The sequence below is a fragment of the Entelurus aequoreus genome, linkage group LG01 (genome assembly GCF_033978785.1).
Source record: "Entelurus aequoreus isolate RoL-2023_Sb linkage group LG01, RoL_Eaeq_v1.1, whole genome shotgun sequence".
In the NCBI taxonomy this organism is placed as follows: domain Eukaryota; kingdom Metazoa; phylum Chordata; class Actinopteri; order Syngnathiformes; family Syngnathidae; genus Entelurus; species Entelurus aequoreus.
The window spans coordinates 67,385,873-67,404,145 of record NC_084731.1 but is presented as its reverse complement, the minus strand read 5'-3'; the positions used below and the strand labels follow the sequence as shown (position 1 = coordinate 67,404,145).

Genomic DNA, 18,273 nt, shown 5'->3' with positions numbered 1-18,273 from the left:
ATTCTTCATTTATCACTCTAAACATTTGTGAGTTTCACAATATAACTGAAACAATTTGAACTTACTAAAGCGTCCCATGTGTGATGTCTGTAGGAGTGTTTTCATACATATCTGTACATGCCATGGTACAAATAACAAGCGTTGTTAGAATTAGCCAATATGCTAACACGTTTATGTGTGTCCGTGTTAGTATTATTAACTTACAACAGCACTCTTTTTGTATTGTTTCAGTTTAGTAAATTCCCCAAAAAGTCACTGTGGAGTTATTGAGTCTGTTTAGCTGATTGGAGAGCTAGCTTGCGCAGCTAGTGGGTCCATGACCATGACTTCTGTTTTGCTTGATCAGCCGTTTTACTGCAGTGTTACAGACAATGCTTGTAAACAGTTAATCTCTCTGCGCTCTGTAGTCCAAAAAAGACGGTAAATTTAGATTGTGGTATGTCATTTCGTAATGGAGAAAGACGTTAATGTCTCTTGTTTTCACGTTAGCATATAAGCTAGCGAGCTGGCGCCAGTCAGTCCATGAGTTTATCAAAGTGAAGTTATCAATCACATTTTTTTGATCATTTTAATTTCACCGCGATTATCGTTATTACTGTTTCTTGTTACATCCCTAATTGGCACCGTTTGAAAATGACTGATTTGGCCCCGATTACGTAACCCTATTCCAAAAATGGGAGGGTTTTATTAGGAAGGACCATTTTTTCCTGAAGCTGCTGCACCTCTTTGGTACTTTGAAAAGCAGAGAACTTACCAAGAGGGTTTGCACCAATGAACACATCCGCAAAGTTTCTCTTGGGCATATGAGGAATGGAGTTGATATAACTCCTTGCCTGTGAGGGAAATAAAAGAAAAAGGTCAACCACATTATGTTACGCTAAAAATCAATGTTACTGTTACTGTTAATCCTTCCATTCAAGTAGCAGTAGAGTGTAAAAAAACAGTTGCCTCTATATTGAAGCTATTATCACATATAAATGATTTATGACGTCAAAAGACTTACAAAGTTAGTAAATAAATAGATAAGATCAAAGAGTATCAATCTCACGGAGATTCCCCAGACATTTTGAGAGATAATGAGGCAGCTAGTCACGTGATCATGTGATGTAGAGGAGGAACCACAGATCCCTTCCCCATCAACAACAAAGCTAATCAAGCAGACTTTGTGGGAGCCAACGACAATTACTTTGGGGAAAATTATGATCCTGGACCTTATATTTTTGAGCCCGAACACAAAGAGGATGAGTAATAAGTTTTAGAAGCCGATTGATGGATGTCGTTTCATTGTGACACTATAGCATTAGCATCATTGCTAGGTGCTAAACATACAAACTAACCTTAATGAAACAAACACTTACTGTAATATTTCTACTCTCACCGGGATGCCGACCGACAGGACGCTCACAAAATTCCATTTAGATGAAGAATCAATCACAATCCCCACGTAGGTTAAAAAAAAGTTCCTGCAGGAAGCGTTTCTTTGTGTCTTTTTTGCCACCTGGGACATGTGAAAGTGGACCAGCCTGTGGGTCCATGGCCACATTTGTCTACTAGCAGGTGAGAGATGCATGAATTATAATCTACAATTTACTTTTAGCAAGTTTGACACCAAGCAGAAGCAGCCGAGTGTGTCAACAATAATAACAATATCAGTCATATTTGATTCATTTTCAGGTCGGGACATGTAAATGGAGTATTGTTTCAGGATGTGTTTAGAGAGTATAATGATGGTTAGATATTGATTTACCATTTCCAATGCATCAAAATATGTGTTTTGTCTTACACAAAGATTGTGAATGATAAACAGAACATCTATTTGCGTATTTCCAGTATGACTCATCTAATAATATGGTCAGAGCATCACTGCAGTGATGTCACTCTGCCAAAATTGGACTGTAATATTCAAAATGGCTGACTGAATTTGTGGCATTTTGTAAAATGTGGACAGTGTTTTCACATTCTTTACAGATTGTAAAGACAATTGGACTTGCTTTCATGGACACAATGAAACACAAACTAGTCAAGCTGGTCCTTGAAGACATGCTTTTAGTTGCTGATGATGTCACCTGTTCAAGTTGCTGATGATGTCACCTGTTCAAGCAGCCACAAGTGAGTCGGAGAGGAAGTGCCAGAGCAGAGGCTTGTTTTCAGATAAAGAAAGGCTTTCCTACAATGCATCTGACTTTTCATGTTCTCACCTCATGACTGGGCATCCTGCTGATGAGCGAGGCCGGAGGAGTTCCCGTCAGACGCATGATCTGCTGCAGCTGGTTTATATCTGTGGTGTCCCAGTCAAGGACCAAGAGCATCTCTTCAAGACACACCTTACTTCAAGTGAGGACAAATTTTACTTCAAGTGAGGACACACCTTACTTCTAGTGAGGAAACATCTTACTTCAAGTGAGGAGACATCTTACTTCAAGTGAGGACACATCTTACTTCTAGTGAGGAGACATCTTACTTCAAGTGAGGAGACATCTTACTTCTAGTGAGGAGACATCTTACTTCAAGTGAGGACAAATTTTACTTCAAGTGAGGACACACCTTACTTCAAGTGAGGAGACATCTTACTTCAAGTGAGGAGACATCTTACTTCAAGTGAGGAGACATCTTACTTCAAGTGAAGAGACATTTTACTTCAAGTGAGGAGACACCTTACTTCAAGTGAAGAGACATCTTACTTCAAGTGAGGACACGTCTTACTTCAAGTGAGGAGACATCTTACTTCAAGTGAGGAGACATCTTACTTCAAGTGAGGAGACATCTTACTTCAAGTGAGGAGACATCTTACTTCAAGTGAGGAGACACCTTACTTCAAGTGAGGACACACCTTGCTTCAAGTGAGGACACATCTTACTTCAAGTGAGAACACATCTTACTTCAAGTGAGGACACATCTTACTTCAAGTGAGAAGACATCTTACTTCAAGTGAGAAGACATCTTACTTCAAGTGAGGACACATCTTACTTCAAGTGAGGAGACATCTTACTTCAAGTGAGGACACATCTTACTTCAAGTGAGGACACATCTTACTTCAAGTGAGGAGACATCTTACTTCAAGTGAGGAGACATCTTACTTCAAGTGAGGAGACATCCTACTTCAAGTGAGGAGACATCTTACTTCAAGTGAGGAGACATCTTACTTCAAGTGAAGAGACATTTTACTTCATGTGAGGAACACATCTTACTTCAAGTGAGGAGACATCTTACTTCTAGTGAGGAGACACCTTACTTCTAGTGAGGACACATCTTACTTCAAGTGAGGACACATCTTACTTCTAGTGAGGAGACATCTTACTTCAAGTGAGGAGACATCTTACTTCAAGTGAGGAGACATTTTACTTCAAGTGAGGACACACCTTACTCCAAGTGAGGACACACCTTACTTCAAGTGAGGACACATCTTACTTCAAGTGAGAACACATCTTACTTCAAGTGAGGACACATCTTACTTCAAGTGAGAAGACATCTTACTTCAAGTGAGAAGACATCTTACTTCAAGTGAGGACACATCGTACTTCAAGTGAGGAGACATCTTACTTCAAGTGAGGACACATCTTACTTCAAGTGAGGACACATCTTACTTCAAGTGAGGACACATCTTACTTCAAGTGAGGAGACATCTTACTTCAAGTGAGGAGACATCTTACTTCAAGTGAGGAGACATCTTACTTCAAGTGAGGAGACATCTTACTTCAAGTGAAGAGACATTTTACTTCAAGTGAGGAGACACCTTACTTCAAGTGAGGACACGTCTTACTTCAAGTGAGGAGACATCTTACTTCAAGTGAGGAGACATCTTACTTCAAGTGAGGAGACATCTTACTTCAAGTGAGGAGACATCTTACTTCAAGTGAGGACACATCTTACTTCAAGTGAGGACACATCTTACTTCAAGTGAGGAGACATCTTACTTCAAGTGAGGAGACATCCTACTTCAAGTGAGGAGACATCTTACTTCAAGTGAGGAGACATCTTACTTCAAGTGAAGAGACATTTTACTTCATGTGAGGAGACACCTTACTTCAAGTGAAGAGACATCTTACTTCAAGTGAGGACACATCTTACTTCAAGTGAGGACACATCTTACTTCAAGTGAGGAGACATCTTACTTCAAGTGAGGAGACATCTTACTTCAAGTGAGGAGACATCTTACTTCAAGTGAGGACACATCCTACTTCTAGTGAGGAGACATCTTACTTCAAGTGAGGAGACATCTTACTTCAAGTGAGGAGACATTTTACTTCAAGTGAGGACACACCTTACTCCAAGTGAGGACACACCTTACTTCAAGTGAGGACACATCTTACTTCAAGTGAGAACACATCTTACTTCAAGTGAGGACACATCTTCAAGTGAGAAGACATCTTACTTCAAGTGAGGACACATCGTACTTCAAGTGAGGACACATCTTACTTCAAGTGAGGACACATCTTACTTCAAGTGAGAACACATCTTACTTCAAGTGAGGACACATCTTACTTCAAGTGAGAAGACATCTTACTTCAAGTGAGGACACATCGTACTTCAAGTGAGGACACATCTTACTTCAAGTGAGGACACACCTTACTTCAAGTGAGGACACATCTTACTTCAAGTGAGAACACATCTTACTTCAAGTGAGGACACATCTTACTTCAAGTGAGAAGACATCTTACTTCAAGTGAGAAGACATCTTACTTCAAGTGAGGACACATCGTACTTCAAGTGAGGACACATCTTACTTCAAGTGAGGACACATCTTACTTCAAGTGAGGACACATCTTACTTCAAGTGAGGAGACATCTTACTTCAAGTGAGGAGACATCTTACTTCAAGTGAGGAGACATCTTACTTCAAGTGAGGAGACATCTTACTTCAAGTGAAGAGACATTTTACTTCAAGTGAGGAGACACCTTACTTCAAGTGAGGACACGTCTTACTTCAAGTGAGGAGACATCTTACTTCAAGTGAGGAGACATCTTACTTCAAGTGAGGAGACATCTTACTTCAAGTGAGGAGACATCTTACTTCAAGTGAGGACACATCTTACTTCAAGTGAGTACACATCTTACTTCAAGTGAGAACACATCTTACTTCAAGTGAGGACACATCTTACTTCAAGTGAGAAGACATCTTACTTCAAGTGAGAAGACATCTTACTTCAAGTGAGGACACATCTTACTTCAAGTGAGGAGACATCTTACTTCAAGTGAGGACACATCTTACTTCAAGTGAGGACACATCTTACTTCAAGTGAGGAGACATCTTACTTCAAGTGAGGAGACATCCTACTTCAAGTGAGGAGACATCTTACTTCAAGTGAGGAGACATCCTACTTCAAGTGAGGAGACATCTTACTTCAAGTGAGGAGACATCTTACTTCAAGTGAAGAGACATTTTACTTCACGTGAGGAGACACCTTACTTCAAGTGAAGAGACATCTTACTTCAAGTGAGGACACATCTTACTTCAAGTGAGGAGACATCTTACTTCTAGTGAGGAGACACCTTACTTCTAGTGAGGACACATCTTACTTCAAGTGAGGACACATCTTACTTCAAGTGAGGAGACATCTTACTTCAAGTGAGGAGACATCTTACTTCAAGTGAGGAGACATCTTACTTCAAGTGAGGAGACATCTTACTTCAAGTGAGGACACATCCTACTTCTAGTGAGGAGACATCTTACTTCAAGTGAGGAGACATCTTACTTCAAGTGAGGAGACATTTTACTTCAAGTGAGGACACACCTTACTTCAAGTGAGGAGACACCTTACTTCAAGTGAGGACACATCTTACTCCAAGTGAGGACACACCTTACTTCAAGTGAGGACACATCTTACTTCAAGTGAGAACACATCTTACTTCAAGTGAGGACACATCTTACTTCAAGTGAGAAGACATCTTACTTCAAGTGAGGACACATCGTACTTCAAGTGAGGAGACATCTTACTTCAAGTGAGGACACATCTTACTTCAAGTGAGGACACATCTTACTTCAAGTGAGGACACATCTTACTTCAAGTGAGGAGACATCTTACTTCAAGTGAGGACACATCTTACTTCAAGTGAGGACACATCTTACTTCAAGTGAGGACACATCTTACTTCAAGTGAGGAGACATCTTACTTCAAGTGAGGAGACATCTTACTTCAAGTGAGGAGACATCTTACTTCAAGTGAGGAGACATCTTACTTCAAGTGAAGAGACATTTTACTTCAAGTGAGGAGACACCTTACTTCAAGTGAAGAGACATCTTACTTCAAGTGAGGACACGTCTTACTTCAAGTGAGGAGACATCTTACTTCAAGTGAGAACACATCTTACTTCAAGTGAGGACACATCTTACTTCAAGTGAGAAGACATCTTACTTCAAGTGAGAAGACATCTTACTTCAAGTGAGGACACATCTTACTTCAAGTGAGAAGACATCTTACTTCAAGTGAGAAGACATCTTACTTCAAGTGAGGACACATCTTACTTCAAGTGAGGAGACATCTTACTTCAAGTGAGGAAACATCTTACTTCAAGTGAGGAGACATCTTACTTCAAGTGAGGAGACATCTTACTTCAAGTGAGGAGACATCTTACTTCAAGTGAGGACACATCTTACTTCAAGTGAAGAGACATTTTACTTCAAGTGAGGAGACACCTTACTTCAAGTGAAGAGACATCTTACTTCAAGTGAGGACACATCTTACTTCAAGTGAAGAGACATCTTACTTCAAGTGAAGAGACCTCTTACTTCAAGTGAAGAGAAATCTTACTTCAAGTGAAGAGACATTTTACTTCTAGTGAAGAGACATCTTATTTCTAGTGAAGAGACATCTTACTTCAAGTGAGGAGACATCTTACTTCAAGTGAAGAGACATTTTACTTCAAATGAAGAGACATCTTACTTCAAGTGAAGAGAAATCTTACTTCAAGTGAAGAGACATTTTACTTCTAGTGAAGAGACATCTTATTTCTAGTGAAGAGACATCTTACTTCAAGTGAGGAGACATCTTACTTCAAGTGAAGAGACATTTTACTTCAAATGAAGAGACATCTTACTTCAAGTGAGGAGACATCTTACTTCAAGTGAAGAGACATCTTACTTCAAGTGAGGACACATCTTACTTCAAGTGAAGAGACATCTTACTTCAAGTGAGGAGACATCTTACTTCAAGTGAGGAGACATCTTACTTCAAGTGAGGAGACATCTTACTTCAAGTGAGGAGACATCTTACTTCAAGTGTAGAGACATTTTACTTCAAGTGAGGAGACATCTTACTTCAAGTGAGGAGACACCTTACTTCAAGTGAAGAGACATCTTACTTCAAGTGAGGAGACATCTTACTTCAAGTGTAGAGACACCTTACTTCAAGTGAGGAGACACCTTACTTCAAGTGAGGAGACATCTTACTTCAAGTGAAGAGACATCTTACAAACCCCGTTTCTATATGAGTTGGGAAATTGTGTTAGATGTAAATATAAACGGAATACAATGATTTGCTAATCACTTTCAACCCATTTTCAGTTGAATATGCTACAAAGACAACATATTTGATGTTCAAACTGATTAAAAAAATGCAAATAATCATTAACTTTAGAATTTGATGGCAGCAACACGTGACAAAGAAGTTGGGAAATGTGGCAATAAATACTGATAAAGTTGAGGAATGCTCATCAAACACTTATTTGGAACATCCCACAGGTGAACAGGCAAATTGGGAACAGGTGGGTGCCATGATTGGGTATAAAAGTAGATTCCATGAAATGCTCAGTCATTCACAAACAAGGATGGGGCAAGGGTCACCACTTTGTCAACAAATGTGTGAGCAAATTGTTGAACAGTTTAAGAAAAACCTTTTTCAACCAGCTATTGCAAGGTATTTAGGGATTTCACCATCTACGGTCCGTAATATCATCAAAGGGTTCAGAGAATCTGGAGAAATCACTGCACGTAAGCAGTTAAGCCCGTGACCTTCAATCCCTCAGGCTGTACTGCATCAACAAGCGACATCAGTGTGTAAAGGATATCACCACATGGGCTCAGGAACACTTCAGGAACCCACTGTCAGTAACTACAGTTGGTCGCTACATCTGTAAGTGCAAGTTAAAACTCTCTTATGCAAGGCGAAAACCGTCTATCAACAACACCCAGAAACGCCGTCGGCTTCGCTGGGCCTGAGCTCATCTAAGATGGACTGATACAAAGTGGAAAAGTGTTCTGTGGTCTGACGAGTCCACATTTCAAATTGTTTTTGGAAACTGTGGACGTCGTGTCCTCCGGACCAAAGAGGAAAATAACCATCCGGATTGTTATAGGCGCAAAGTTGAAAAGCCAGCATCTGTGATGGTATGGGGGTGTATTAGTGCCCAAGGCATGGGTAACTTACACATCTGTGAAGGCACCATTAATGCTGAAAGGTACATACAGGTTTTGGAGCAACATATGTTGCCATCCAAGCAACTTTACCATGGACGCCCCTGCTTATTTCAGCAAGACAATGCCAAGCCACGTGTTACATCAACGTGGCTTCGTAGTAAAAGAGTGCGGGTACTAGACTGGCCTGCCTGTAGTCCAGACCTGTCTCCCATCAAAAATGTGTGGCGCATTATGAAGCCTAAAATACCACAACGGAGACCCCCGGACTGTTGAACAACTTAAGCTGTACATCAAGCAAGAATGGGAAATAATTCCACCTGAGAAGCTTAAAAAATGTGTCTCCTCAGTTCCCAAACGTTTACTGAGTGTTGTTAAAAGGAAAGGCCATGTAACACAGTGGTGAACATGCCCTTTCCCAACTACTTTGGCACGTGTTGCAGCCATAAAATTCTAAGTTAATTATTATTTGCAAAAAAAAAAAAAGTTTATGAGTGTGAACATCTTTGTAGTGCATTCAATTGAATATGGGTTGAAAAGGATTTGCAGATCATTGTATTCCGTTTATATTTACATCTAACACAATTTCCCAAGTCATATGGAAACGGGGTTTGTACTTCAAGTGAGGACACACCTTACTTCAAGTGAGGAGACATCTTACTTCAAGTGAGGAGACATCTTACTTCAAGTGAGGAGACATCTTACTTCAACTGAGGAGTCATCTTACTTCAAGTGACTCATCATAGTAAACAACCAACCAATCATGGATGTTCTTTTACGTAAACCAACCAATCATCATTGATGTTTCCCGTATATATTGTCACCTGCCTGTGGAGTTACACTTCTGTCTTTCTTCTTTTTTAGCATGTAGCTTTACTAACCGCTACATGGGTCTAAACATAGCTAAGCTACGGAAATGGCTACTTATTTAAAAGTAGCGAAGCTACTGCCAAGCTAATGGGAAATGTAGTTAAGCGAATATTTCCTTGTGTGTTGTTGTTGTGGGTCAGTGCAGTGGGTGGGCGAGGGCGAGGGCAAGCGTGTTTTGGAAGGAGGAAGGGGAGGGGTTTAATAGCCAATGGGGGAGAATCAAGGAACACAACAAATAATCGGTGTTTGGTCATTTTAAACGTGAAATAAATGATATCCATATTAGGATATTTTCTTAAGTCATATCTTGTTTAAAAAGATATGGCCCAGCCCTAGGACATATACATACACACATTATAGTGTAGTTTTTTCAAACAAAAATAGGGATTTTTGTTTAGGCTAGATGTAATTATTCATGTGTAAATAGATTCTTATAGAAGTCTACTTGACTTTACGAAGGTCTTGGTTGGTGTTTAGGAGCCACATAAATCCCTGGTGAGGTGAAAATGAGCAGCGCTACTTCATGTTCCACTTAGGCAAATACATTTCTGCATCACAGCACTTGCATGCATTGCATTGTGGGAGGGAACAGGAAGGTGTACTTATCGCTGAGTCATAAACCACAGCAGAGCAAGCTCATTTTCTATTGCTGTAGTCAAATTGCAACAGATGATGTCATGTGTTTAGGTGTAGATTCACAACTAAATATTGCACTGTTTGTCCCAGGTCAACAAATATTATTTGTGTGGAAATAGCATTGTTGGTTTACCATCTGCAAATAGTGCCACACATCACTACCTTCTCCGAGTGCAAGGATACGGTCTGTGCCGGGGAATAGCGTCCGTCCGGTGAGTAGTTCGGCCATGATGCAGCCCACCGACCAGATGTCCACTTAAAGATGGAAGCAGAGAAACAATATACGCAGTGAACATCAACTGAAAACATCTATTGATTTATTCACTCAAAAATGTGTCTTCAATCCAGAGGCCAGTTGTGTAGCCTTCATGAACCCCTTTTTGTGTTTACCTTCACAAACTAATGCAGTTTTTGCGTTTACCTTCACAAACTAATGCAGTTTTTGTGTTTACCTTCAAAAATTAATGCAGTTTTTGTGTTTACCTTCACAAACTAATGCGGATTTTGTGTTTACCTTCACAAACTAATGCAGTGGTTACTTGGCCTGTCAATCTTTGGCCACCACACCATTCTTCTATGTACACTACCGTTCAAAAGTTTGGGGTCACATTGAAATGTCCTTATTTTTGAAGGAAAAGCACTGTATTTTTCAATGAAGATAACTTTAAACTAGTCTTAACTTTATAGAAATAAACTCTATACATTGCTAATGTGGTAAATGACTATTCCAGCTGCAAATGTCTGGTTTTTGGTGCAGTATCTACATAGGTGTATAGAGGCCCATTTCCAGCAACTATCACTCCAGTGTTCTAATGGTACACTGTGTTTGCTCATTGGCTCAGAAGGCTAATTGATGATTAGAAAACCCTTGTGCAATCATGTTCACACATCTGAAAACAGTTTAGCTCGTTACAGAAGCTACAAAACTGATCTTCCTTTGAGCAGATTGAGTTTCTGGAGCATCACATTTGTGGGGTCAATTAAACGCTCAAAATGGCCAGAAAAAGAGAACTTTCATCTGAAACTCGACAGTCTATTATTGTTCTTAGAAATGAAGGCTATTCCACAAAATTGTTTGGGTGACCCCAAACTTTTGAACGGTAGTGTACATACATACATACATATATACACATACATACATATATACACATACATACATACATACATACATACATACATACATACATACATACATACATATATATACAGTATATTAGGGCTGTGAATCTTTGGGTGTCCCACGATTCGATTCAATATCGATTCTTGGGGTCACGATTTGATTCAAAATCGATTTTTTCAATTCAACACGATTCTCGATTCAAATACGATTTTTTTCCCTATTCAAAACGATTCTCTATTCATTCAATACATAGGATTTCAGCAGGATCTACCCCAGTCTGCTGACATGCAAGCAGAGTAGTAGATTTTTGTAAAAAGCTTTTATAATTGTAAAGGACAATGTTTTATCAACTAATTGCAATAATGTACATTTGTTTTAAAAGCAAATAGTCAAGTTGAGATTTGGCTTATTCAGCAAAATGCATCAGTGGCATAGCTCCAATGAAGATCAGACATGACAACAACAGACAGAAGCATGAATGATAAAGAGGGGAAGCATTACACACTTTTCTTTGGTTTGTAAACTCCCCCTACAAAAACAGATATATATACACACACACACACATAAGTATAACAAAACTACCTTAGAAGGAAACAAATGGTGTGCTAAAATATGTACTACTTAAATCCTTCGTATATTTATTTAAAAAAATGCCATAATTACTTGTGAAGTATAATAGTGTGTTTTGTAATCAGTGGCAAATGCAAACAGCTACTCTGGAATCTCCAACGTGAAATACACCTGAAGCTTGTTTCTAAAGTCAAGAATCTGCCAACCGCCCCAGAGAAGACTACCTCCTCTTCCTGTTTACATTTGGAATAACTACATACACAATAGTAATAATAGTACTGATTTTAACAATCCTGAGCATTAGGGCTGTGAATCTTTGGGTGTCCCACGATTCGATTCAATATCGATTCTTGGAGTCACGATTCGATTCAAAATTAAAAAAAAAGTAAATTCAACGATTCTCGATTCAAAAACGATTTTTTTCCCAATTCAAAACGATTCTTTATTCATTCAATACATAGGATTTCAGCAGGATCTACCCCAGTCTGCTGACATGCAAGCAGTGTAGTAGATTTTTGTAAAAAGCTTTTATAATTGTAAAGGACAATGTTTTATCAACTGATTGCAATAATGTAAATTTGTTTGAACTATTAAATGAACCAAAAGTATGACTTATTTTATCTTTGTGAAAATATTGGACACAGTGTGTTGTCAAGCTTATGAGATGCAAAGGAGTGTAAGCCACTGTGACACTATTGTTCTTTTTTTTTTTTTTTTAATAAATGTCTAATGATAATGTCAATGAGGGATTTTTAATCACTGCTATGTTGAAATTGTAACTAATATAGACTCTAAAACTCTAGTGGAAACGGTGACAGCTCTAAAGTCATCCACCTGCTGCCTTGATGTTTTACCTACCAACTTCTTTAAGAATGTTTTTGACTGCCTATCAACAGACATCTTGCAAATAGTTAATAATTCTATTAAATCGGGCAATTTCCCGAAGGCTTTCAAAACTGCAGTCATTAAACCTCTTCTAAAAAAGCAGAGCCTAGATGCCTCTGTTATCAACAACTACAGACCAATTTCAAATCTACCATTCATAAGTAAAATAATTGAGAAAGTTGTCCTCCAACAACTAAATCACTTCTTGGCTTCTACTGGCTGCCACAACAACTTCCAGTCAGGATTTCGACCTCTTCATAGCACAGAGACGGCCCTTCTTAAAGTTATAAATGACATCCGTCTAAACACAGACTCTGGCAAAACTTCAGTATTAATGCTTTTGGACCTCAGTGCTGCATTTGACACTGTCGACCACTCAATACTTTTGGACAGGTTGGAAAACTGGGTGGGGATCTCAGGCACAGTTTTAAGCTGGTTCAAGTCATATCTACAAGATAGGAACTATTTTGTTTCCATTGGTGACTTTGTATCAGAACCAACCAACGTGGAGTCCCCCAAGGTTCAATCTTGGGGCCGACTTTATTTAACATCTATATGCTCCCACTAGGACAAATCATGCAAAATAATAACATTGACCATCATTGCTATGCCGATGACACCCAAATCTATGTAGCGCTATCACCAAATTACTATCGCCCCATAGATCTTCTGTGCCAGTGCATTGAGCAAGTCAAACACTGGATGTGCCAAAATTTCCTACAACTAAATGAAGATAAAACTGAGATAATTGTTTTTGGTGCTAAAAAAGAAAGGTTTAAAGTCATCCAACACCTTAAATCACTGTCCCTGAAAACCTCAAATAAAGCCAGAAATCTTGGGGTTATTTTAGATTCTGATTTACATTTCGACAGTCACATCAAATCAGTAACAAAATCGGCCTACTATCACCTCAAAAATGTAAAAAGACTTAGAGGGCTCATGTCAGCTCAAGACTTAGAAAAACTTGTACATGCCTTTATTACCAGTAGGCTAGACTATTGTAATGGTCTCCTTGCAGGTCTTCCCAAAAAAACTGTCAGGCAGCTACAGCTTGTTCAGAACGCTGCTGCTAGAGTTCTAACAAAGACCAAAAAATGTGAGCACATTACACCAATTCTTAAATCCTTACATTGGCTCCCTGTACATCAGAGAATAGATTTCAAAATCCTCCTGCTCACATATAAATCACTACATGGTCTAGGGCCCAAGTATATCACTGATATGCTCCCACTATATACGCCCTCTAGATCACTAAGATCTTCTGAGACCAATCTGTTAGCGGTTCCAAGAGTAAACTCAAATCAAGGGAGATCATCATTCAGTCACTATGCAACACATAGCTGGAATAAACTTCCTGAAGATGTCAGACTCTCCCCAACTCTCACTACTTTTAAAACTAGACTGAAGACTTTTATGTTCACCTTAGCTTTCAGCTAAATCTTTTAATCTTTTAACTTTTAACGTCTGCACTGTTTTTATTTTTATTGTCTGCATTTTAATTTTGCTTTTATTTTCTTTCATTTCACTTTGTTGTCTGTGAAGCACTTTGAGTCTGCCTTGTGTATGAAAAGCGCTATACAAATAAAGTTGCCTTGCCTTGCCTTGCCTTGCCTTGCCTTGCCTAATATTGATACTGTTGTTGATAATATTAATTTTTGTTTCACTACTTTTGGTTTGTTCTGTGTCGTGTTTGTGTCTCCTCTCAATTGCTCTGTTTAGTGCAGTTCTGAGTGTTGCTGGGTCGGGTTTGGAATTGGATTGCATTGTTATGGTATTGCTGTGTATTGTTTTGTTGGATTGATTAATAAAAAATAAAAAAAATCGATTTTTTAAAAATGACAATCGATTCTGAATCGCACAACGTGAGAATCGCGATTCGAATTCGAATCGATTTTTTCCCACACCCCTAATATAAATATACACTACCGTTCAAAAGTTTGGGGTCACATTGAAATGTCCTTATTTTTTAAGGAAAAGCACTGTACTTTTCAATGAAGATAATTTTAAACTAGTCTTAACTTCAAAGAAATACACTCTATACATTGCTAATGTGGTAAATGACTATTCTAGCTGCAAATGTCTGGTTTTTGGTGCAATATCTACATAGGTGTATAGAGGCCCATTTCCAGCAACTATCACTCCAGTGTTCTAATGGTACAATGTGTTTGCTCATTGACTCAGAAGGCTAATTGATGATTAGAAAACCCTTGTGCAATCATGTTCACACATCTGAAAACAGTTTAGCTTGTTACAGAAGCTACAAAACTGACCTTCCTTTGTGCAGATTGAGTTTCTGGAGCATCACATTTGTGGGGTCAAGTAAACGCTCAAAATGGCCAAAAAAAGAGAACCTTCATCTGAAACTCGACAGTCTATTCTTGTTCTTAGAAATGAAGGCTATTCCACAAAATTGTTTGGGTGACCCCAAACTTTTGAACGGTAGTATATATATATATATATATATATATATATATATATATATATATATATATATATATATATATATATATATATATATATATATATATATATATATATATATATATATATATATATATATATATATATATATATATGTATATATATACATATACATACATACATTATTTTTTTAATACATTTTTTGGGGGGTTTATCGATAGTGTGTGAATGTGAGTGTGAATGTTGTCTGTCTATCTGTGTTGGCCCTGCGATGAGGTGGCGACTTGTCCAGGGTATACCCCGCCTTCCGCCCGATTGTAGCTGAGATAGGCTACAGCGCCCACAGTGACCCCGAAGGGAATAAGCGGTAGAAAATGGATGGATGGATGGATTAAGAATCGTTTCAAATAAGAATCATGATTTATTCGAAAATTTATTTTTTCTTTTGACAACCCTATTCTAATTCCTTACTACTTTCTTCTTTTAAACTATATTCAAAGTTGAGTTTTGGTGGTACAAAAAAATATTCATGTTTTCCAAACAATGAATAATCGTGTTCTTCATCGTGTGGGGGGGAAGAAAGAAAAAAAAAGATTTTTTGACACCCCGAGTGGTTTTCATGATTCAGTTTTAGGCAAAAACTTTCACCAAAATATTTATTGGTTTTTGTACGATTAAACACACGCTGGTGGCTCAGTGTATGCAAAGTATTTGAATGAGTGCTGTTCCACTTATACAACAGGAGTGCTAGCACTTTGATATATCATAAGAAACACTATTGAACTGTTTTGTGTTTACATTGTGCAACAAATGATATTTACATTGAAAAAGGGTTTCTGTTTCCACATGATATGCTTTTCAACTGACCCTTTGGAACAGATTAATGACAAAAACAAAACTGCACTAAACTTACATTCTTCTGCGCATTTGAATATTAAAAACTTCAGTATAAACAATTAAGTCTGATCTAAAGCACTGATCAGTAATGGCTTTAAAACATTTTAAATAGTAGAAAAAAAGTTAAGTGAATTATATAGCGCTTTTTCTCTAGTGACTCAAGCGCTTTACATAGTGAAACCCAATATCTAAGTTACATTTAAACCAGTGTGGGTGGCACTGGGAGCAGGTGGGTAAAGTGTCTTGCCCAAGGACACAACGGAAGTGACTAGGTTGGCGGAAGGGGGGATCGAACCTGGAACCCTCAAGTTGCTGGCACGGCCACTCTACCAACCAAGCTATACCGCCCCGAAAATGGTTAGTAATCGTGTCAAATGAAGAGTTTTGTCCTGCTAAACTGTTAGCAGTGTCAGATATGAAGCATAGTAAATAGAATAGAACCATATAGAGTTGACCAAACAGCTAGAAAAGACATCCAATCAAGTGGTTAAATCAAAGCACAAGCTTAGACGGTACAGAACCTTCTCTGTTGCGGCTCCCAAACTCTGGAACCATCTCCCTCTCCATGTGAGACAGGCCCCTTCTTTGGCTACTTTTAACACCCTTCTTCCCATTTTTATTCACTGGCTTTTAACCCAGCATGAGACTTTAAACTGGTTTAACTTTTTAACTGCTTTTTATCTAACAAATTGTTCTTAAGATAATTTGTATTTGCTTTTTCAATGTGTATTTTACCACTGTTTTAAATGTTATTTTGTAGTTTGTCCTTTGCCTGTATTTCTTTGAGGTGTACAGTCCTTTGTTCTGCAACTGTGGTTGTTTTTAAAGGCCTACTGAAATGAATTTTTTTTATTTAAACGGGGATAGCAGATCTATTCTATGTGTCATACTTGATCATTTCGCGATATTGCCATATTTTTGCTGAAAGGATTTAGTATAGAACAACGACGATAAAGATTGCAACTTTTGGTATCTGATAAAAAAAAGGCTTGCACCTACCGGAAGTAGCGTGACGTAGTCAGTTGAACATATACGCAAAGTTCCCTATTGTTTACAATGATGGCCGCATGAAGTGAGAGAGATTCAGACCGAGAAAGCGACAATTTCCCCATTAATTTGAGCGAGGATGAAAGATTTGTGGATGAGTAAAGTGCAAGTGAAGGACTAGTGGGGAGTTGAAGCTATTCAGATAGGGAAGATGCTGTGAGAGCCGGGGGTGACCTGATATTCAGCTGGGAATGACTACAACAGTAAATAAACACAAGACATATATATACTCTATTAGCCACAACACAACCAGGCTTATATTTAATATGCCACAAATTAATCCTGCATAAAAACACCTGCGTGTTTGTTATGCTAGCTCCTAGCTCCTCTGCTAGCTCCTAGCTCCATAGAACACGCCAATACAATTCAAACACCTGATCAACACACACAATCACTCAGCCCAAAAGACCGTTTACCTAACCCAAGGTTCATAAAGCTTATATATTTTTAAAAAGTTACGTACGTGACGCGCACATACGGTCAAGTTATCGAATGTTTAGCAGCCAAGGCTGCATACTCACGGTACCTGATATTCAGCTGGGAATGACTACAACAGTAAATAAACACAAGACATATATATACTCTATTAGCCACAACACAACCAGGCTTATATTTAATATGCCACAAATTAATCCTGCATAATAACACCTGCGTGTTTGTTATGCTAGCTCCTAGCTCCTCTGCTAGCTCCTAGCTCCATAGAACACGCCAATACAATTCAAACACCTGATCAACACACACAATCACTCAGCCCAAAAGACCGTTCACCTAACCCAAGGTTCATAAAGCTTATATATTTTTAAAAAGTTACGTACGTGACGCGCACGTAGGTACGGTACGTGTTATGCTAGCTCCTCTGCTAGCTCCTAGCTCCATAGAACACGCCAATACAATTCAAACACATGATCAACACACACAATCACTCAGCCCAAAAGACCGTTCACCTAACCCAAGGTTCATAAAGCTTATATATTTTAAAAAAGTTACGTACATACGCAAAAAAAAGCCAAAGCTGCATACTCACAGTAGCACGTCTGCGTCTTTGTCATCCAAATCAAAGTAATCCTGGTAAGAGTCTGTGTTGTCCCAGTTCTCTACAGGCGTCTGTGTATCCAAGTCAAATGTCCTCCTGGTTAGAGTCTCTGTTATCCGAGTTCTTCCATCTTGACTGCATCTTTCGGGAATGTAAACAAAGAAGCGCCGGCTGTGTACTGTTGTGGCTGACTACGTTCGAAAAATACGTCCATTTCGCACCGACAACTTTCTTCTTTGCTTGCTCAGCTTCCTTCTTCATAATGCAATGAACATGATTGAAACAGATTCACGAACACAGATGTCCAGAATACTGTGGAATTATGAAATGAAAACAGAGCTTTTTCGTATTGGCTTCAATGTGGAAGGCATACCCGTGTTCGCCGGGCTACGTCACGCGCATACGTCATCCTCAGAGGCGTTTCGAACCGGAAGTTTAGCGGCAA

At 38.7% G+C, this 18,273-nt stretch overlaps 1 protein-coding gene across 1 annotated transcript in view; it reads right to left on the bottom strand.

The window, feature by feature from the left end:
• The window catches only part of mapk14b (mitogen-activated protein kinase 14b), a 53,263-nt gene that overhangs the window by 3,410 nt on the left and 31,580 nt on the right, over positions 1 to 18,273 (bottom strand). Inside the window, exons 8-10 of the mRNA XM_062056836.1 lie at positions 10,039 to 10,110; positions 2,199 to 2,278; positions 755 to 833 (exon numbers count right to left, since the gene is read on the bottom strand). Coding sequence (XP_061912820.1) covers positions 755 to 833; positions 2,199 to 2,278; positions 10,039 to 10,110 — 231 coding nt within the window. The remainder of the gene's footprint in view (positions 1 to 754; positions 834 to 2,198; positions 2,279 to 10,038; positions 10,111 to 18,273) is intronic.